The sequence below is a fragment of the Nycticebus coucang genome, chromosome 3 (assembly GCF_027406575.1).
Source record: "Nycticebus coucang isolate mNycCou1 chromosome 3, mNycCou1.pri, whole genome shotgun sequence".
NCBI lineage: Eukaryota > Metazoa > Chordata > Mammalia > Primates > Lorisidae > Nycticebus > Nycticebus coucang.
Window position 1 is genome coordinate 10,371,261 of NC_069782.1, and position 20,553 is coordinate 10,391,813.

Here is a 20,553-nt window from a genome sequence, read left to right on the forward strand (position 1 = left end):
TAGAAATTTATTTTATTTCACTCCATTTATTCATTTCTTTGTATCACTTCATAACTCATTTATTCATTCATGATTTTGTTCATTTTTTGGCATGCATTCACTAATTTATGCATTTATTTATTCATGTATGAGCCTTTTTTTATTCTTGCATGCATATTGTCACCATTCAAAAATTCATTAATTAATAGGTTTATTCAGTTATTGTCTATTAATTTTATCACATTACTTAAATTCTCTATACCCTTATTTCATTCTATCTGCTATGCCAGTCAGATTCTCTCACTTCTCATTGGATTTCTGTTGGATTTTGCTTTCTGAATTTAGTTGCCATGTTGTTTGGTGCTTTGGGGGTTATGACTTTTGTACTTCTCTGTAAATATTGCCATTTATGTATTTACTATAATCAAATTCAATGCTTTTGATTCCACTTTGTCTGATATTAACATTGCTTTTCCTATTTTCTCTTCTCTTTGCTTATCTCTGTATGTTAACTGTGTTTTTGTTGCTACCATATAGCTAAGGTTTGATTTTTGATCAATCTGACAGTCTATGTCATTTAATAGAGGAGGAATCCAGGCAGTTCCCTTTTAACATAATGACTGATACCCCTTGGTTTTATTCCTTCTAGAGAACTTGAGCTGGCTGCATTTACATCATCATTTCCTCTTTTTCTCCCATTGTCATACTTGTCTGTTTAGTTGAGTTGCTATATATTCCTCTTTTCCCTTATTAATTTGGAAATTCTACTCTTTTCTCTCTACTTGTGGTGACCTCCACTTTGTGACCCTCATAATCACATGCATATTCATCTATTAATTTTTAAAGGAATGATGACTTCCCCCTACACACACACACACACCCCTCAGTCTGCTGCTCTCTGAAGCCCACAGGAGAAGACCTTGAGAAGTATTTTCCCAGCCTCCCTGCTATCTGAGATAAGGCCCTTGGAAAGCTTTTATTCCTTCCTTCATCCTCCACCCCCAACTCTTAGTTTTGCCAAGATCATTCAGGACTTTTAGTTCCAGACCCTCACTAGTCTTTTCTTTCTAGCATGGCCCTTGTATTTCAAGAAACTTTACGTAGATTACCTGTATTACCACTGCCCTGTGCACCGCCACCCTCTGCCCCCAGTTCTTCACACGTGTCATCAGATACACTGTCTACCACTGACTCACCGCTCTCACCCCCCACTGCCTGATGTCTGTTTTGATTGATCGGTGTGGTTAGAGCACTTTCATGAGTAGCTTTGGCAGATGCGTCATCAGCATCCTTGCGCGTTTGCATATGGCTGGCTGTCACTCTGCCTGGTGACTGTACAGGGGCTGGTTAAAGGGCTCCAGAGCCATAGGCCTTTCCTCTCATGGTCCAAAGTGATAGATATCCTCTATTTCCTAGTTCCTTGTGTTAGATACAAAGTCTGGTGCTGGTTTGTGTCTTTTCCCTTGTCCGTAACTGGCTTTTCCTCTATGGAGATTTTCTTTGTATCCTTGGGACTTAGGAAGTTGCCCAGGTGCTACCTTAATAGGTGCCTCAGTCACTGGTCTTCAGGCCACAGGCTCAAGTCTTTCTTCAGGTCAGGGGCATTATTTCCTCTTCTGTTTCTTTAATTATTACGTCTCTGCCATCTTTCCTTTTCCTGAAATTCCTATCACTGCAACTATGACCTTCCTCGCCAGCACTATTTCCCTTATTCCCGCTCAGTATTTAAGATTTTTCTCCCCATCTAGGTTATCAGGCCACTGATTCCATTCTTAACTGGTCCATCATCTCTTTTAGTTCATCTGTTCCATTTTCAATCTTAAAATCATGCTGTGTCTGGTTAAGAAGGTCTTCATTATCAAGTCCTCGTCAAGCTTGTTCCCTCCTTCTCCCAGCTGCCCGGCAGTCTGCTGGGCTCTATTCTTAGAACACTGGGACCCCTTAGGTGCCTTATTTCTTTCCTCCACTCATTCTGGGTTGAGGTGAGCGGCAAGGGCCTCAGGAAAATGTGAGGTTGGGGAATGAAGCAGTCTCTACCCCATTGGGCTGCCTTATCTAATTGTCCAGAAGCCAGTCATGTGGCAAGGGACCCTACTCTGTTCCAGACCTCCCTGTTGCAAGGGAGGACCCTACTCTGTTCCAGGGCTCCCTGTTGCAAGCATCAGCTCTCATTCAGTCATGGGGATGGGAGTCGACTTAGTTTGCCCATGTGGAAGACTGCCATGATGGGGCTTCTGGGGAAGGTTACACAGGTTGAGCACTGCATGAGGGTGCCTGATTGAGAGTAGGGACCATGCTATGCTCGCTCTCCAGACTGAACACACTGGTACAGACTGTGTTTGCCTAGAGAAAGGAGCACTTTTTCTTTGCACAAATAGGTCATCCATTCATTCAGTGTGTGCTCACCAGCCTCTGTCTACCCAGAGGGGACATTTGTCCCTAAATTCCATAAAAGAACCCTGTGGACTAGCAGCAGCCCAATCTCTATGGGCTCCTGGAGCTCAGGAAAGGCCCGTCCAAGGCCACACTCAGAAGGGACCCTCCATGTTGCCCTACTAGGTGTCTCTGCTGCACTGCTGTGCCTCCGACTCCCAGTCCTTGCTGGCTTCTCAGATCCCAGCCAGCCTAGCTGTGGTCAAAGTTCCATCTTGCTCTGTTCTGTAATGGTCCAGCAGGGGCCAAAGCCTCCTGTAATGCAGACTTGCCTGCCTGCTTGACCTGGGCTTGCTGTTGACCCTCAAGAGAGGGGGGTGGTGAGATCTGCTGGAGGAGAGCAGGGACATCTATTCCCTCATATATCAATAACTTTGTGCCTGCATTTTTCCAATGTAATTTGTTCACTCATTCATTTATTCAACAAATGTTTTTTAAGCCCAGGTGCCATGCTAGACCCTGGGTCTCTTTCGTGTCTGAGTGTGAGTCCCACCTACCCACCCAGCTTCTGTCCTGATGCTCCCCTTCCCCTCCCCTCCCCCAGCCTCATTGCTCTTCTCTTCACGTTCTATTTATTCATACTCTTGTTTGGTTTCCCAACAACTCTGTACCCTGGCTGCAAATGCTAGCAAGTGAAGAATTGGGCTCCATTTATCTGGAAAGGAAAGAAATAATTCCCACCTCCTAGGGTTGAGACTGTGATGGAGCCGGGCATATGAAGAAGTCTAATGAAATTGGGTTCTGCTTCTGCCCTCTCCCCTCCAAGATGAAAACAAAAGATGGCCTCCTAGCCAGCTGTCCCAGCAGCCTCGCCTGAGCTCCTTCCCCTGCCAGACACTCCCTGAGCCTCTGGTTCTGAGCAGAGGTGGTGCGCACTGGTAGACCCAGTGACTGATCTTGGCTCAAGCTGATATTTGCCCACTGTCACCACCACACCCAGCCCCAGTCTCAGCTTTTTTATCTCCTACTCTCCTCCACAAAATGATCTTCCCAGGAAGCACAACTTCTTTATTATTTATTTATTTATTTATTTATTTATTTATTTTGAGACAGAGTCTTACTATATCACCCTCGGTAGAGTGCTATGGCATCACAGCTCACAGCAACCTCATACTCTTGGCTTAAGCAATTCTCTTGCCTCAGCCTCCCAAGTAGCTGGGACTACAGGTGCCCGCCACAACGCCCATCTATTTTTTTGTTGTAGTTGTCATTGTAGTTTAGCAGACCTGGGCTGGGTTCAAACCCACCAGCCCTGGTATATGTGGCCAGTGCCCTACCCACTAAGCTACAGACTCTGAGCTAGCACAACTTCTTTTTTAAAAAATTTTATTGAGATGTAATTCACTTACCATCCAGTTCATCTATTTAAAGTGTACAATTCCATGGGTTATAGTAGATTCACAGAGTTGTGCGTCCTTCACTACTATCAAGCTTAAAACTTTTTTTTTTTTAGAGACAGAGTTTTACCTTGTTTCCCTTGGTAGAGTGCTGTGACATCACAGCTCACAGCAACTTCCAACTCCTGGGCTTAGACAAGTCTCTTGCCTCAGCCTCCCACAACAACGCCCAGCTGTTTTTTTGTTGCAGTTTGGCCGCAGCCGGGTTCAAACCTATCACCCTCGGCACCCACAGGCGCCGCCCAAGCTTAGAACATTTTTATTACTCTCTCCCTACAAAAAAAGCTCAGTACCCCTTAGCTGTAACCCCCTAATCCTCCCTTCCCTGCCTGAGGCAACCACTACTTTCTGTCTCAATAGTTTCGCACATTCTGGACATTTGACATACATGGAATCATACAATACGTGGTCTTTTTTTTTAGAGACAGAGTTTTACCTTGTCACCCTCGGTAGAGTGCCATAGCATCACAGCTCACAGCAACCTCCAGCTTTCGGGCTTAGGTGATTCTCTTGCCTCAGCCTCCTGAGTAGCTGGGACTACAGGCACTCGCCACAAAGCCTGGCTATTTTTTTGTTGCAATTTGGCCGGGGTCAGGTTTGAACCCGCCACCCTCAGTATATGGGGCCGGCGCCCTCCTCATTGAGCCATAGGAGCCGCCCCAATATGTGGTCTTTTATTACTGGCTTCCTTTTTATTGCCAAATAATATTCCATTATCTGCATAGAACACATTTTATTTGCCCATTCATCAGTTGATGGACAGCTGGGTAGTTTCCACTTTGGGGCTATTATGAATAATGCTTCTCTGAATGTCCATGTGCAACTTTTTGTGTGAACATGTGTTTCCAGTGCTTCTGGGTTTACAGGAGGGGAACTGCGGAATCCTATGGTAATTCTGCACTTAACCATTAGAGGACTCTTTTCCAAATGGCTGTGCTATTTTACATGTCCATCAGTAGCTTATGAGGGCTCCAATTTTTCCACATCCTCCCTTCTGTTACTGTCTTTTTGATTCTAGCCATCCCAATGGGTATGAAGTGATTTCTCATTGTGGTGTTGATTTGCATTTCCCTGACAGCTAATGATGCTGAACATCTTTTCACGTGCTGATTGGCCATTTATATATCTTCTTTGGAGGGAAACTCCTCTTTGCCTGTGTCCTAAGCAGTTACCCTCCAATGTTAAGAGCTGACCCTCCTTTGACTGCCTCATAGTGGGTGATCGCCCCTCATGAGTGCAGCAGTCAGACCTGCTATAGCATGGGGAACAGGTGGCATGTTATCTGACCCAGCTGAGCTTTAGAACTTCCAGGATCTAACTCGTAAGATATTAAAGCATAAACATTTCCTTGTTACTCTATTTATAAGCAGATTGCATAGTTACAAGATAAAGAACTATCAGTACTTGGGCACAGTACGGTATTTTTGTCATTCATCTTCAATACTCAGTCTTTGCTTAGTCCAAACCTAGTCAATAACCTGCCTTCCTACCTTGCCTTTAGCTTTTCTGGGTTGACTGCAGTCGTGCAAGTCTGTCTCCAGGATAAATTCCTCATAATGAAATTGGGTTAGTCCAAGAATATAGGCACTAGGTGCATCAATTTACACTTCCATCAGCAATGTATGAGACTCTGTGTTTTTGATCTTGGCTCATCAAAGAAGTAAAATAGTATCTCAGGGTAGTTTTACCCCAATCTCTCAATATAAGTGAGATTGATACCTTTTCATGTTTTAGAGCCATTTGATTTTCTTTCTTTCTTTTTTTAGAGACAGAGTCTCACTTTATGGCCCTCGGTAGAGTACCGTGGCATCACACAGCTCACAGCAACCTCCAACTCCTGGGCTTAAGCGATTCTCTTGCCTCAGCCTCCCAAGTAGCTGGGACTACAGGCGCCCGCCACAACGCCCGGCTATTTTTTAGTTGCAGTTCGCCGGAGCTGGGTTTGAACCCGCCACCCTCGGTATATGGGGCCGGCGCCTTACCGACTGAGCCACAGGCCCGCCCCGCCATTTGATTTTCTTTACTATGACTTACCAATATCTTTTCTTCCATTTGTCTTATTAATTGTAGGAACTCTTTATATGAGTTGCAAATATTTTTGCCAGTTTTCCATGTATCATTTGACTTTGTTGTACATATGGTAGGTTTAGCTATGGGAAAATGTTATTTTTATTTATTCAAGTTTTTGTGTCTTTTCTTTTAGAGTTTATCAGGTCATACTTAGAATAGATTTTCCATTTCATAAATATTTTTTAAATTCTCTCATAATCTCCTCTTGAAACCCTATACAGTGCTTCTTGCTGCCCATTGGCTAAATTGCCTGGGGGCAGGGCAGAGAAAGCCAGTGAAGTTGAGTGCTGTCCAGGCTGGGGCTCGGTGCTGTGGTCATTACTACCAGAACCTTCTAACACCCTGGCAGGTGCTCACCGTGACTGTTCTCACACTGGACACAAATCCCTTTAAAAATGTGATTCGCAGATCGCAATGATTTCATTTAACTTACCGCCTCTGAAACAAGTGCACAAAGGCCATGGGGGGTTATTTTTGCGCTACTTTGCTAGTTGATTTCTGCAAGGAAACAGAGGGAGCACCCACTTAGGGACCTGCTAGATTAGTTGCTCCCATGATGTGGCACTCTGAGCCTTTTTGTTATTGCTGCCAAGATTGCTGTAAGGTTTTTAGGAGCTGGGCCAGGTTCAAAGGAGAGATCATTGAAAGATATCATTATAGGAGGCTTCTTCAAAGACAGATGAATACAAGACGGCCTTTTCACTGCTTACTGGAGCAAGTCACTTAACTTCTCTGACCCTCAGCATCTTCTTCTATAAAATGGAGATAATAACTGCACTTACCACCCAGGGCTATTGTGAGAATCAAGTAAGATAATGCAGATAAAGCATTTAAAATGGAGCCTGGCACAGAGTAAATGCTCATTAAAGGGAAGCTGTTCTTTTTTTTTTTTTTTGAGACAGAGCCTCAAGCTGTCACCCTGGGTAGAGTGCCATAGCATCACAGCTCACAGCAACCTCCAACTCCTGGGCTCAAGCGAGTCTCCTGTCTCTGCCTCCCAAGTAGCTGGGACTACAGGCGCCCGCCACAACTCCTGGCTATATTTTGGTGGCAGCCGTCATTGTTGTTTGGCAGGCCTGGGCTGGATTTGAACCTGCCAGCTCAGGTGTATGTGGCTGGCGCCTTAGCTGCTTGCGCCACAGGTGCCGAGCCAGGGAAGCTTCTCTTATTCCTAAGGTGATAGTCATAAGCCAGGCCTTGGGGGAGGGAATATCTAAAAAGAAAAGAGAGATTTTTACAGCTAGAGAAATTGCAGTGTTTTGATTCTACCTGGGATTTAATTTATAGAGTCACTTAGTGACACAGAGACATCAATGGCATTAAAATTTATTACTCATAGTCCCCAAGAAAAAAGGATATGATGTCATGCCATGCAGGGCCACATGGAGAAATAGCAGAGGTAGACAAGAGGCAGCAAGAGCTAGGAGAAAGCTTGACCCAGAACTATCCTTGTGGCTTCCATGGGAGGGACAGGGTAGGCAAGTTAGGGCAAATTTAGAATCAGATAGTTTGAATAATTGCAGCAGGCTCTGGGCTAGAGAGATGGTTTCTAATTACCTCGCACCTAGTCCTGGGATGATTTAGGGCAAGGGAAAATACTGGCTTGATGTGTGAAGTTGGATGAAGGAAGTGAGAGATACCAGCTCCCTTGGAGGGGCAGTCTCCCCAGGATTAGCAAGTCCCTGGAGTGTCAGAATATCATAAAATGTAGAAAATAAAAAACGTGATTAATACACACATCAGGTTGAACATTTAAAGCCCTCCCCTCTCCCAGCTGCAGTTGGTATGGACTGTGTGGTCAGCTGCTGAATTTCCTGTCCTTGAAAGTATTCAAGCAGAAGGAGATACTTGTGTGTTGGGGATACTAGAAAGAAGATGCTTATGTAGACTGTAGGGATGAACTGGAAAAATGCATTTGAAAAGGCTCTTTTAGAAAATTACTCAAACTGGCTTAAACAGAAAAGGGGAAGCTGAAGGGTTTCAGACATAGCTGGATCCAGGAGCACAAACGATGTCAGCCACCCATCGGTTGCTTAGTTTAATTATAGTAGAACCTCCACAGTTCACCACCTCCCTGTGCTGACCACCTCCAGACATGCACCTACCTCGTGTACATATCAGTACAGTAGCCCTAGTTCCATATGTTGACCATCTCCAGATGTTAACCAGTTTGTTTACAGTCCCTTGGATGGTCAACTTACAGAGGTCTACTACACTGAATTCCTCATGTTGGCTTTACCTTTTCAGCAAGTCTCTTGAGGTAAAAGAATGTATTTTCCAGGTGTTACAGGTTTGTTGGTGACAGTTTTTGGCTAAGTGCCATCCCTGAGCCACTCACTGCAGCCAGGAGGATGGTGGACCTGAGTGAGCAAGCCTAGGTTCTACCCCTACCCCTTTAGCTGAGCACTGAGGACAGCCCCAGCTAAAACACCCAGACTGGGGCTCAGGGGAAGCCCCCCAGGGAAACTGAGAAACCTCTGACAAAAGTGGTGGTGGAAGGGGGAAGGTCCGACAGTGAGTAACCCAAAGTGCTATCTCAGCAGTCTTTTGGCTCCTTCCAGGTAGAAAATATGGTCATGCTTGCCGGGCCCAGTCTTCAGGTCTAGGGTGCCATTATTGAGTCCCCAGGATTCAGGAAGCTGCTCGGACCTGGCTGACCCCTGTGCCCCCACTCGGCCAGGCCCGGGGGATACTCCAGAACCGCGTGCTGCTGTGGAAGGAGCAGTCGGATGCCAGCCGCAGCCCGTCGTCGCGCGCACACTCCCCGGGCCTGCTGGGCTCCGTGCTGGGGCCGCCCTACCCCTCGGGCCGCCTGACGCCCACCCGTCTGGACATGGTGAGGCCCTGGGCGCCCCCACCGCCATTCGTGCCCCTGCCGCCTCCCGCGGGGCCCTGGGGCCTGAGGGCCTCCGCCTGGGGCCTCCTTCCCCCCAGGCTCCCGCTCTACGCCGCGCTTCCCCGCCCGCCCTTCCGCCCTGGCGCGGCCTCTGCGCCCCCGTGGTGGCTGGGCCGGCGGCCCCTGAACCCCTACGCCGACGGCTGGGACTGGGGGTGGGGGCTGGTCTAGGCGCGGCCCCCGCCTCCCCCGCCCCACCCTCCCCTGCCCGTCTCCCCTCGCAGCCCCAGCGGCCTCTGGGCGAGTTCAGCTCCCCCCGCAACCGGCACGGCTCCGGCTCCTATGGCCCCGAGCCCGCCGACACAAGGGCTGCGTCGCAGCTGGAGCCAGACCGCCGGTCCTTGCCCCGGACGCCGTCGGCCAGTGAGTGCCCTGAGCCCTGGAGCGCTCAGGAAGAGGGTCTGCGCGGGGCTGCAGCAGGAGGGAGCGAGGGCAGACTCCAAGGAGAACTTCCCGCCCACGTGCCGCCGCTCTCCCGCCCTGCAGCCTCGCTCTACACCAGCGGCACCGAGCGCTCGCGCTCCAACTCCTTCGGTGAGCGCCCCGGAGCCGGCGGGGGCGGCGGAAGCACCAGGAGAGTCCGCGCCCTGGTCTCCCACTCTGAGGGCGCCAACCACACGCTGCTGCGCTTCTCAGCCGGAGACGTGGTGGAGGTGCTAGTGCCTGAGGCCCAGAACGGCTGGCTCTACGGAAAGCTAGAGGGCTCCTCCACGTGAGTGTGTGAACCTCCGGGTGCAAGGGGGTGGTGTGAGAAGTAGGCCTCAGGGGCCTGGGCTCTAGGCCCAAAGAAGGAGGAGTCCTCCTTGGCCTCCCCTAGGGTTCCAGATGACTCTCCTCTCCTCTCACCACTCACACCCTACCTAAATTTCCTCATCTTTTTTCTGGGGATAGGAAGAGTCTCCTTACCAAGTTCAGGGTAAACCTTGAGATGTGGTAGAGGATGGGGATGGGCAGGTGCTCCTCAAAGTGCACAGACCTGTTGCATAGCCCTGTGAGGTGGAGGCAGCCCCAGCTCTGATGGAGGGTGGGCCTGTGGCTGAGTAGATGGAGGACAGGTGGACAGGTGAGGGAGGGGATGAGAATGTGGGCGGATGTGTGCACTGATGGGTGGGGTGACTGGGTGATTGAGGGCACGGGAAATTGTGCCTTTAGGGTGCACACACAGATTGGTGGGTGATGGGAGAGGGTTAGGGTTAGGGTTACACAGGGGATGTGTAACCCCTGGGTACTTGCCCATCTGGGTTATAGGTGGGCGAGTGGAGGCATGGGTGATGCATGGAGAGTTCATAGGTGCAAAGGTCGTCCATGGCTGGGCAGGTGACCATATGGACCAGGAATGAAAGGGGTCAGTGGGGAGAGACTGAGGACATGGACACCATGCGCCCCTTGAGTACCCACCTTGAAGATCCCCATCAGATGACAGATGTTTAGCAAGGTTCCTGGGGGCCTGATGACAGACCTCAGCCACTTCTGTCACACCACCTCCCTGGGAACACCATTATTTGTTCTGTGACTTATGGGTTAGGAAGATAGCACATTTTATCATGAATCAGCATCTATTTTTTTTGAGACAGAGTCTCACTCAGTCACCCTGGGGTTGAGCGCCGTGGTGTCATAGTTCATAGCAATCTCAAACTCTAAGGCTCAAGCAATCCTCTTGCCTCAGCCTCCCCAGAAGCTGGGACTACAGGGGCCTGTCACAACACCCGGCTTGTTTTTTAGAGACAGTTGTCTTGCTCTTGCTTAGCCTGGTCTCTAACTCCTGAGCTCAAGCAATCTACCCACCTCAGCCTCCCAGAGTGCTAGGATTCTGACAGGCATGAGCCATCCCACCTGGCCCTATGAGTCAGCGTCTTAAGATGAAAACAGAAGTCAACCTACTGAAATGGTTCTGCTCTGCCAGTGTGAGATAAAATAGCTTCTAGTCACCTTGTGGTGAGGGTGTTGTTGCTTGGGGTCTGAGGCTGTTTGGAGAACATCTTCCCAGGTATTCTGTAAGAATTCCATGGGTTCTGTGGAGTCTGTAAAGATTAAGGTGCCACCGTCACAGTCCCTTTCTCTCCCCATGGCAGCCACTCTGAAGGTGGTGGGGTCATGAGCCTCCAGCGTGGGCAAAGACTCTGAAAGCAGGTGCTGAATGCTATGGAGCAGGGGTGCAGGCACCGTGCTCTGGGTGAAGGTCACTTGGGACCAGACAGCCTGGGTTAGAGGGCCGTCGGCTGGGCTGAGATGGAAAGAGCGCTGGATTTAGAGACGGGCACCCTGGGCTTGTTGCCCTTTCTGGGCTCCGCCCGTTGCCTGTGGAGCCCCCCTCATTCCCCACCCCTTTGTTGACACCCACAGCACACTGCTCAGTGATCATCAATTTTTTTTTTTTTTGAGACTAGAGTCTCACTATGTCGCCCTCAATAGAGTGCTGTGGTGTCACAGCTCATAGCAACCCCCAACTCTTGGGCTTAAGCAATTCTCTTACCTCAGACTCCCAAGTAGCTGGGACTATAGGTGCCCACCACAACACACAACTATTTTCCAGTTGTAGTTGTCATTGTTGTTTAGCAGGCCTGGGCTGGGTTCGAACCTACCACCTCTAGTGTATGTGGTTGGCGCCCTACCTGCTGAGCTACAGGTGCCAAGCCTGATCATCAGTTCTGAATCTGTCTTCCCCTGGCTGGGAGCTTCTGGGGAGGAGGGACCCTGTCCTGTTCTTGTGCATGAGACCCATGGTGGTGTTCAGTGAATAGAGAATGAAGCCTGACCATTGCTGGTCCCTGCTTTCCTTCTCAGACCTCTGGTTCCCCCTCTCCAAGGTGCCCCAGCCCCTGGTGGGACATGGGGTTGGATGGGTAAGTTAGGGCCAGCTTGTATAAGGCCTTGAATGATAGAAAAAACTTCCCTCATAGGATTAACTGAGTTACTAGCCACATAGCCCTGGAGTGAGTTAGGGTACACAGCAGTGCACAGTAATTGTCTGACCTGCTTGGAACTGTTGTTGATCATTGTTAATCACTGGCCCTTGCTTACAGCCCCTCTGCTTCTGCCCCATAGGGGCGGCTGGTTCCCTGAGGCCTATGTAAAGCCTTTGGAAGAAGTGCCTAGGAGTCCCATGGCCCCCTTGAGCCCTATGACCTCTGTGAACCCCATGAACGAGCTACCTTCCAGGTACCTGAGCTGTCAGGGGTTGGGGAGGGCTGAGAACTCTAGTGGGGGGCATCCCTACCCACTGGGGGAGGTGTCTGTGAGGTATAGTCTTGAGTGGGCCCAGCCCTCCCAACCCCAGCCACCCCATCTCTCTACCACTAGGGTCATTGAGCCCATCCCTGTCTCATCTCGGGACCACGTCCCTTAAGCCATAACCTCCTTTCACCCAGGATGCCCAAGGGCCCACCAGGTGCGCTCAGGTACAGCAGGGCCAGTCCTCTGACCCCCTTTCTCTGGACTCAGGTCCTACCCACTCCGAGGTAGCCACAGCCTTGATGACCTCCTGGACCGGCCAACCAACTCTACCACGTCCTCAGAGTATTGGGATGGCCAGTCTCGCTCCCGTACCCCCAGCCGCGTGCCGAGTCGCGCCCCCAGCCCCGCACCTACACCCTTGCCTGGTAGCCGCCGAAGCAGCATGGGGAGCATGGGTGTGTCCAGTGACGTCAAGGTGAGCCCCCAGCTGTCCTCCAGGGCATCCAGTGGGCAGGGAGGCAGGAGGCCAGAAACACTCTGCTCTGTCCCATACTGTCCGGCAGGAGACCCTCTCACTAGCCTCAGTCTACCTTCTGTGTAGGGAGGGTTGGGATGGGGTCTGAGCTGGGGCAGAGGTGAGGGAAATCTTTCATGTCAGGTTCTGTAGCCCCTGATGTCCTGCTGCGGGTGCTGGCAAAGGCTTTTCCTCCTCCAGTCCAGGGTCCATGGGCTGGAGCTGGCAGCCAGGACCCTGGGGCAGGGAGGGCACCTCCCCATGGGGTCATCTAGCCCCTCCTGGCAGGTGGTAAGTCCTAGGAGGTGGATTCCAGCCTGGGGGTTTCTCAGCTCTAACTCTCAACAGCAGTCTGGGCTTCGGGATGCCAGGGTTACCCCAGGAGCTTGGCATGGCAGGTCCCTGACTGATTGGAGGGGCCCCTCTCCCCACTAACCAGCCCTTCCCTACCCCACTGCAGAAACTTATGTCCTGGGAGCAGCATCCACCAGAGCTCTTCCCGAGGTGAGTCCTCACACAGGGATCAGAAGAGCTCTGTTGCTGGGGGTGGGTGGAGGTGACCTGGTGGGGCAGGAGGCAGGACATGGACACCCGGCTCAGTTGCCCAGCTGCCCTCCTGGGCCTGGAGGTGTGGGTAGATGTGTGCAGGCAGATGTGTACCTGCCCCATCAGGTGGGGATTTGTGTCCCTTTCACTCCAACCTCTCTCCCTACAGGGGCACCAATCCCTTTGCCACCGTAAAGCTTCGTCCTACTGTCACCAATGACCGCTCTGCGCCCCTTATCCGCTGAGGTGCCTTCCTCCATCAGGGGTCTGAGGTCTACCCGACACAGCTGCCCAGGGGCTGGGCAGATTTGGTGGCAGCAGTGGCAGCAGCGACAAACAGCAGCAACTGATCCAAGAAGTGGGACCCTGAGATCAGGGGTGACTGCCCTTCCCCAAACCACTCCCCAGCCCAAGTAGCTCCAAGGTGCTGGCCTGGAGTCTGGGGCCTTCAAAGTAAAGCAGGTGGAACTAGGGGACAGAACAATTTCTTCCCCTCCAAGGGCTCCAGGACTCTCCCTGGAGGGCCTATCTCTTGTCCCCAACCTCTTTCCCGCTTCTCTTTCCCAGAGGAGAGGAACTCCTTGTCCCACCCTCCCACCCCAAACATGCCCTGTTTAACTTTTATAAATGGTGAGAAATAAAGGAAATGGACATGGCACCAGGAATTGTGGTGTTTGATCTGGGGGACAGGGTAGGGAGCTGGGGGTGGAAACGGTGGAGTGCAGGAGGTCCTAAAAATCATTATTGTTCCCTTGGGAGGCCTGTCTCACTCCCAGCCCCCTATTTTGAAAAGTTCTTTAGAGCAGTGCCCCAGAGCCCTCAAGGTGCATCCCCATCTGCTTATGGGTTTCCCAGGCAATGGTGACTGCTCCCAGTTGGGGGAAGGGGTGGCAGTGGCCCAGACCCAGGACCACCAGCAAGTTACCCGCAGGCGGCCTGGGACACTGCACCCTTTGTTCTGGCCCCTGTGCCCCCACATACTCAGGCTCTCAGGCCTGGATTAGCCTTATCCAGGGGAAAGCCAGTGAACCCCTCCTGGAATGTGGTGATTAGGGCTTGTGGGGTTTCTCCAGGGCAGGGATGAACCCCCAGGACCAGACTAGGACCCCACTGGGCGGAGCTTTATGTGTCTTTGGGGCTCCAAGAGGTGAGGGCTCTTCTATCCCTCCCTGGACCTGACAGGAGCCCCACCTTGGAGGCCAGGCCCAGCACTCTGCTCTCTGCTGCTTCTCCCCTCCAGAGCAAAGCCTCTTATCCGGGTGGGGTGGGGGAGGGAACACACTCTAAGCCCCAGGCCCAGGAGTGGGAGCCTCTGGCCAGAGTAGGGCAGGTGGCTGATCCTGAGGCTGGTGGGAAGCTGGAAACGGAGCCCTCCTCAGGGTAAGCTTCCCATCCCTGGCAGCCCCTCCCTGCAGGTCTGGGGAGATGTGAGGCTGGACACCCAGACCCAGAGGCAGGTTCAGGTGAGTGTGGAATGAGGGCCACCCTCTTGTCCTCATCCTCATGTGGCTGCAGCTTTGATAGTTGAGAGATGCAGGAAAAGCCAAAGCCTAGTCCTGCTCGGGGAGGGACAGAGTCCCAGGTACCCCTGGGGAGGGAGGGTCTCAGCATTGCACAGTGGCAGAAGGGAGACCTCAGGAGCTGAGGGTGGCAAGAAGGAAGGAGGCTGTGCCCAGGATCCTGGGTTCCTGATCCAGCTCTGGAGTGGCCCATCCTGGCTCTGAGGAACACCCTCCTCATCTGTTAGGGGGCACATGGTGTGAGTGAGACTTTGAAGCCGTTCTCTGTATATGGATGGGTCAAGAGGCTGCAAAGGCAGAAGGTCTCTCTCCCAGTGGCCCTTAAGGTCCCCACCTGTCTAGCAGGAGCCAGAGCTCTGGCCTCTCTCCCCCAAGATTCCCAGCAGGCCTGGGGTGATTGTTCATCTTACAGGTGAGGAAACTGAGGCTCAGTAAGGGGAGAGGACCTACCCGAGTCATGGAGCAAGTCCATGGCTGGCTGAGCTAGGATGAACTGGAACTAGTTCCCCTGACTAATGGTCCCTTTATCTTCTAATGACAATAGTCATCCCTGATTGTTGAGGAAAATTAGGAACATACTGCAAGGCCAAGGAGGAATACCTCCACTCACAAAGACCCTTTTGCAGCTGTCATCTGTCCCACTGGGGTTTGCTCGGTTTGTTCTGAGACCCTCACACATACAGAGGGACGCTGGCATCCTGAGGTACACCTCCAAGCACACACTGGCTGCCTGGCTCTCCACTCATCTGCACCCTTTCTGCCACCACTAAGTCCTGACAGGTGAGAAGTGCGCTCCAGAGGGAGCCTTCCTGAAGTCAAGTCTCAGGTGGGACCCCCACCTATATCCTCCCCTCCATCCTTCACCGCCCCTTGCAGGAGGGGAAGACTTTGGGTGAAGTTCCCACCTCAGTTTCCTCTTGAGTAGCCCGTACCTTAGTTTCCCTACGCGAGTCTCCATCCCTCTCCTCTGGGCTACAGAACAAGCGGCTCTTTTCTTGTCACCCTCCCCCTTCCTCAGAGACAGTGGCAATGGGCGCGGCCGGCCCCCGACGGGGCATGGGCCCCCCAGATGGCGGCTGGGGCTGGGCGGTGCTGGGCGCCTGCTTCGTGGTCACCGGCTTCGCCTACGGCTTTCCCAAGGCCGTGAGCGTCTTCTTCCGCGCGCTCATGCGCGACTTCGGCGCTGGCTACAGTGATACGGCCTGGGTGTCCTCCATCATGCTGGCCATGCTCTACGGCACGGGTCAGCGCCTCCACCGGGTCCTCCGCCTCCCTGGGGCCCCGGGGATCCCGAATCAGTAGATACCCGACCCCCTGTGCATTCCCCGGGGCCATCAGGCTGGAATGGAAACCCCAGCACCAGAAGGAGGGGAGGAGGGGGCAGGAAAAGGACTGGGACCAGAGAAGGAGTCCAGCCCAGGTGTCTGTCCTGCAAGTGTAGCCCTCAGGCAGGCCCCACCAGTCCCGCCAACAGACCCACACCCGCCTGTTTTACAGGTGGGGAGAGTGAGATCTAAAGAATCACTCCCCCTCCCCGCAGCCCTAATCCCCTGTGGAGATGGCGGGCGAGCTGGAGATCTCATCCGGAGAACAGTGGGAGAAAGGGCCTGGGGACGACTGATGCGGGGGGCGGGAGGGTTCCGGGCTGTGCCAGGTGGAGACATGGAATTTGTGAAGATAAAACAGGAGTGGAAGCCCCTCCTCTGCTTTGGGTCCAGTTTAGCAGGAGTAGGGATGGGGGGAGCTCTAAGCCAGGACGTGTCCTCCCCTCTGCACAAGGCTCAGTCTCCTTGGTTTGTCCAGCCACCTGTGTGACCTTGCCCAGACACTGCCCTCTCTGGGTCCCTGAACAAAGGATGAACTTATCCTGTCGAGGCTGTTCGAGGACTGAGAGGGCAAAACCTGGAGCCTGTCCAGTGGAGAGGAGATTGGCCCAGACCCGCTAGTGACCCTGCACTCCCCACAGGCCCGGTGTCCAGCATTCTCGTGACCCGCTTTGGCTGTCGCCCAGTGATGCTGGCAGGTGGCCTGCTGGCCTCGGCCGGCATGGTCCTAGCTTCCTTCGCTACGCGTCTCGTGGAGCTGTATCTGACAGCTGGGGTGCTCACAGGTGAGGGTGCCCGTTGCTCTCTCCTGAGGCGGTGGTGGTGGAAGGCGGGAGACCTTGCCCAAGATTTGTCCTCAGTTTTTGTCCTTAGGTTGGGTTCCCAGGTTGGGCCACCCCCACCCTCCTGCCTGGGGCTGGGGAATTGCCCCGGGAAACTCCTCACAGCGCCGCTTCGCCCGCAGGCCTGGGCCTGGCCCTCAACTTCCAGCCATCGCTCATCATGTTGGGACTGTACTTCGAGCGACGGCGGCCTCTGGCCAACGGGCTGGCGGCGGCGGGCAGCCCAGTGTTCCTGTCCGCGCTGTCGCCACTTGGCCAGCAGCTGCTAGAGCACTTCGGCTGGCGCGGCGGCTTTCTGCTGTTCGGCGGGCTCCTGCTGCACTGCTGCGCGTGCGGAGCCGTCATGCGGCCGCCGCCAGGGCCACCACTGCGCGGAAACAGCGCCGGGGACCGCTCTGGGGACGCTCAGGGAGAGGCGGAGGCTGAGGCGAGCGGCTCTGTGCTGCGCTTGCGCGAGGCGCCCCCTGGCGGTCGGCCCCGCCGGCGTCTACTGGACGTAGCGGTGTGCTCCGACCGCGCCTTTGTAGTGTACGTGGTCACCAAGTTCATGATGGCACTCGGGCTCTTCGTGCCCGCCATCCTGTTAGTGAACTACGCCAAGGACGCGGGCGTGCCTGACACCGACGCCGCCTTCCTGTTATCCATCGTGGGCTTCGTGGACATCGTGGCGCGGCCAGCGTGCGGCGCCCTGGCAGGCCTGGCGCCGCTGCGACGGCGAGTCCCTTATCTTTTCAGTCTGGCCCTGCTGGCCAATGGGATCACGGACCTGAGCAGCGCGCGCGCGCGCTCCTATGGCGCCCTTGTCGCCTTCTGCATCGCTTTCGGCCTCACATATGGCATGGTGGGCGCGCTGCAGTTCGAAGTGCTCATGGCGACCGTGGGTGCGCCCCGCTTCCCCAGTGCGTTGGGCCTGGTGCTGCTCTTGGAGGCCGTGGCGGTGCTCATAGGACCGCCCTCCGCCGGTGCGTTCCGCGGGAGGAAGGGGTGGTGAGGCCTAGGGAAGCCCCTTCTCTGTCCCAGATGGAACTTCCAGGGGTGGGGAAGGGACTCATCAGCAGAGACAACCTGGTGGGTGGGCTGCCCTTCATGGCCAATTAACCTCTCTCCCAAGCCGGGAGGGACCACCAGCTCTGGGTGGGGTCAGAGAAGCAAAAGTTGCCAGGAAGAAACCAACCAACCCTGACAGCTGGCCCAGCCTGCCATCTCAAGCAGGTGGCACAAAGGCCTTGGGAAGTGGGGGCACTTGTCCTCATTTAACAGATGAGGAAACTGAGGCACAGGGGTTTAGCATAGTGTAGTCCCTGAATTAGAGTGTGGGTGTGCCCTACGCTAAATGTCCACACCTTTGAAACGTGAAATCTGAAGTCTTTAGTCTCCCCACCCTAAGGGTGACTGGGATAAGACAGTGTCTTTGGGGAACCAGAGCTGGGGGCAGGAGCAGTCACCCCCACTCCCACCCCCCCACCCCATCACTCTTAGGAAATTGCCATCATGAGGATGGTCAGGCAGGGCTTCCTGGCAGAGCCCCACCCGGGGAGGGCACAGCATAAAAAGGTGTGGGGTTTGCTTGGGAAAGTGTCCTTATGCAAGTGAGACAGGAACTAAGCTCAGAAAGGTGGGGGTAGGAGCATCAGGGTGTTCCCAGGGTGGTAGGGTTGTCCTGAAACAGCAGGGGGCCTGCCTTTGAACAGGCAGTGGGTAAGGCAATCACAGTAACAGGGAGGCCATCTTTGCCAGGTGTGGGCTGCACCTGGATTGGGGTAAGCTGCTCATCCTTCCTCCAGGGTTGGGCCAATGAGTGCCCTCATCAAGTGTTGTCATCTCACCTGACCCAGAAAGAATAGCAAGGCCCCTGAGTCAGTGTTGGGGTGGCCCTCAAAGATACCACCAGAAACCTCAAAACCAGCCCTCTTCCATTTCTGTCTTCCATTTCTGGTGACCCTGAGGTGGGGCTGATGGACAGAGAAGGCACCTGGGATGAGAATGCCCCAGAGAGAGAGGGAAACCACACTTTAGGGGAAATATTTGCAATTAAAAGATCTGAGTATGACAGTAATACATGCATGTGATAGAAACCTTGGGGAATACAGAGACAGGAATAGGAGCTACTAGCCCCAAGCTCTGCCTCCTATCCTGTGCTGAGGCTAGTTCTGGGGTGCTTACGGGCCCCTGGGAGGGAAAGGAGGCCAGGGGGTGTGGGTGAAGGTGGGTGGGAGGGCTGAACCAGCCTCTGAGGACCTAGAGAGCCCCCAGAAAAGCAGGGCTAAGGCCAGGGCATCCTCCCATTTGTACCACAGACGCCCTTTGCCAGGCAAGTCATAGCACACTGTGGAGCTGGAGCGGGAGCCTCACCAGAGGCTCCATATCACTTAGAAAGTGACATTTTTAAGGTCCCACAAGGTAGAATAAGAGCAGAGTTTTACAAGTACAGAAATAAAGATGTGTGTGTGCGCCACCCTTTATCTGAGGGTATAGGGAGGAAGAGGGACCCCCACAGACTTACTTCCCCACCGTACTCCCAACAGGCCGCCTGGTGGATGCTCTGAAGAACTATGAGATCATCTTCTACCTGGCAGGCTCTGAGGTGGCCCTGGCTGGGATCTTCATGGCTGTTGCCACCAAATGTTGCCTGCGCAGCTCTAAGGATGCCCCGTCAGGCCCAGGAACTGAGGGTGGGGCCAGTGACACTGAGGAAGTCGAGGCCGAAGGGGACCCTGAGCCCCTGCCTGCTGGTGCTGAGGAGGCTGGCAGACTCGAGGCCCTGGAGGTGCTGAGCCCCCGGGTTGGGTGCCCGGAACCAGAGGTGGAGGCAGAGCCAAGGTCGGCCCCTGAGGCTGTGTAGCTTCAGATGCACTAGGTGGGGTGGCCCAGTGACTTGGGAGTGTGGCTTTCCCTCTCAGAGGGCCTGGCACACTGGTCTGAGGTGGTCACTCCTGGGCTCCACTGTGTTCCCTGGGTGTCTGGGGAACTGCCTCCCTCTCTTGCCAGTAGCCCCGCCCAGTGGGTGACGCCACTGTGGATCTGCAGGAGACTAGAGTTGATAAAGCTGCGCTGAAAGATGGAAGGTTCTGTTCCTGCACCTCGTCTGGGCCCTGGCCACCACCTCAACTGGGGTGGGCTGGGAGGGAGTCAGACATCTCTCCCCAAGGATCCCTGAGCCAGACTCAGTTGAACGGCATTTGAGGAAGAAGTGTCACACACACACAGGGTGGGGGCAATGTCCCTAGGCTAGAGATGGGGCTGGGTGGGCATAGCGCTTGCTGGAGTCTCATTGGCTGTCCTCTGTATCTTCCCACAGTGGGGTTGCAGCAACTAGAGCTTGAGCTGGGGCAGCCTGCTGCTGGGGGCCTGTCTGGGAGAAAGAGTGCAGTTTCCAGGCTCAGACCTGGCCTGGCACCTCCGTCTCCTCCCGCACAGGCTGGAGGCTGAGTACAGGACTCTGCCCAATGGTGTGCCAAGAAGCACATGGGGATGAAGTGCTCAGTGACAGCACTATGCCTGCTGTCTTCAGCGAGGCATCCACATCCCCTTACCTTTCTAAGAGGGCACCTCTCCCATGGGAGTTAACACTCCTGTTACTGTTTCCCTCCCCTGGGGCCTAGGGTCACCCTGACCAATACCAGTCCTGTTTACTCCATGTCTGGAAGCACCATAGTCAAAGATGAGGAAGGCTGTAAATAGGCTCCAGGGAGTACAAAGCTTGGGAAGCAGGTGGCAAAGGCGAGCCTTTAGGACCTGATGGTTCTGAGTTCAGATTTCACTGTGTCCCCATTACGGTGTGGCCTTGAGTGAGATATTTCTCTGAGTCCCGTGTCCTCAGCTGTAATGGGGACGACAGTGCTGATCTTATAGGGCAG

At 53.5% G+C, this 20,553-nt stretch overlaps 3 protein-coding genes across 5 annotated transcripts in view; all 3 read left to right on the forward strand.

The window, feature by feature from the left end:
• Nucleotides 1-13,666, forward strand: part of BAIAP2L2 (BAR/IMD domain containing adaptor protein 2 like 2) — a 29,602-nt gene extending 15,936 nt beyond the window's left edge. For all 3 annotated transcript variants that reach the window (XM_053585876.1, XM_053585877.1, XM_053585878.1), the window contains 7 exons: nucleotides 8,560-8,715; nucleotides 9,000-9,138; nucleotides 9,262-9,487; nucleotides 11,821-11,934; nucleotides 12,217-12,424; nucleotides 12,924-12,967; nucleotides 13,179-13,666. In XM_053585876.1, the coding sequence (XP_053441851.1) occupies nucleotides 8,560-8,715; nucleotides 9,000-9,138; nucleotides 9,262-9,487; nucleotides 11,821-11,934; nucleotides 12,217-12,424; nucleotides 12,924-12,967; nucleotides 13,179-13,254 (963 nt within the window). In that variant the 3' untranslated portion in view covers nucleotides 13,255-13,666. The remainder of the gene's footprint in view (nucleotides 1-8,559; nucleotides 8,716-8,999; nucleotides 9,139-9,261; nucleotides 9,488-11,820; nucleotides 11,935-12,216; nucleotides 12,425-12,923; nucleotides 12,968-13,178) is intronic.
• A 1,892-nt stretch (nucleotides 13,667-15,558) lies between these two features.
• Nucleotides 15,559-15,831, forward strand: LOC128582203 (monocarboxylate transporter 3-like). Its single transcript, XM_053585886.1, has one exon. The coding sequence runs from the start codon at nucleotides 15,559-15,561 to the stop codon at nucleotides 15,829-15,831; it is 273 nt and encodes a 90-aa protein (XP_053441861.1).
• Nucleotides 15,832-16,515: 684 nt separating this feature from the next.
• SLC16A8 (solute carrier family 16 member 8) lies at nucleotides 16,516-20,530 on the forward strand. Its single transcript, XM_053585880.1, has 3 exons — nucleotides 16,516-16,639; nucleotides 16,819-17,658; nucleotides 19,222-20,530. Exons 1-3 carry the CDS (start codon nucleotides 16,543-16,545, stop codon nucleotides 19,536-19,538), a joined length of 1,254 nt encoding a protein of 417 aa, XP_053441855.1. The 5' UTR covers nucleotides 16,516-16,542; the 3' UTR covers nucleotides 19,539-20,530.
• The last annotated feature ends 23 nt before the right edge of the window (nucleotides 20,531-20,553 follow it).

Bases quoted from the DNA above. Each gene is read 5' to 3' on its own strand.
- LOC128582203 (XM_053585886.1), top strand. From the start codon at position 15,559: ATGGGCGCGGCCGGCCCCCGACGGGGCATGGGCCCCCCAGATGGCGGC.
- SLC16A8 (XM_053585880.1), top strand. From the start codon at position 16,543: ATGCTGGCAGGTGGCCTGCTGGCCTCGGCCGGCATGGTCCTAGCTTCC. The intron at 16,640-16,818 runs GTGAGGGTGCCC...CTTCGCCCGCAG, and splicing joins GACAGCTGGGGTGCTCACAG to GCCTGGGCCTGGCCCTCAAC. The intron at 17,659-19,221 runs GTGCGTTCCGCG...TACTCCCAACAG, and splicing joins CATAGGACCGCCCTCCGCCG to GCCGCCTGGTGGATGCTCTG.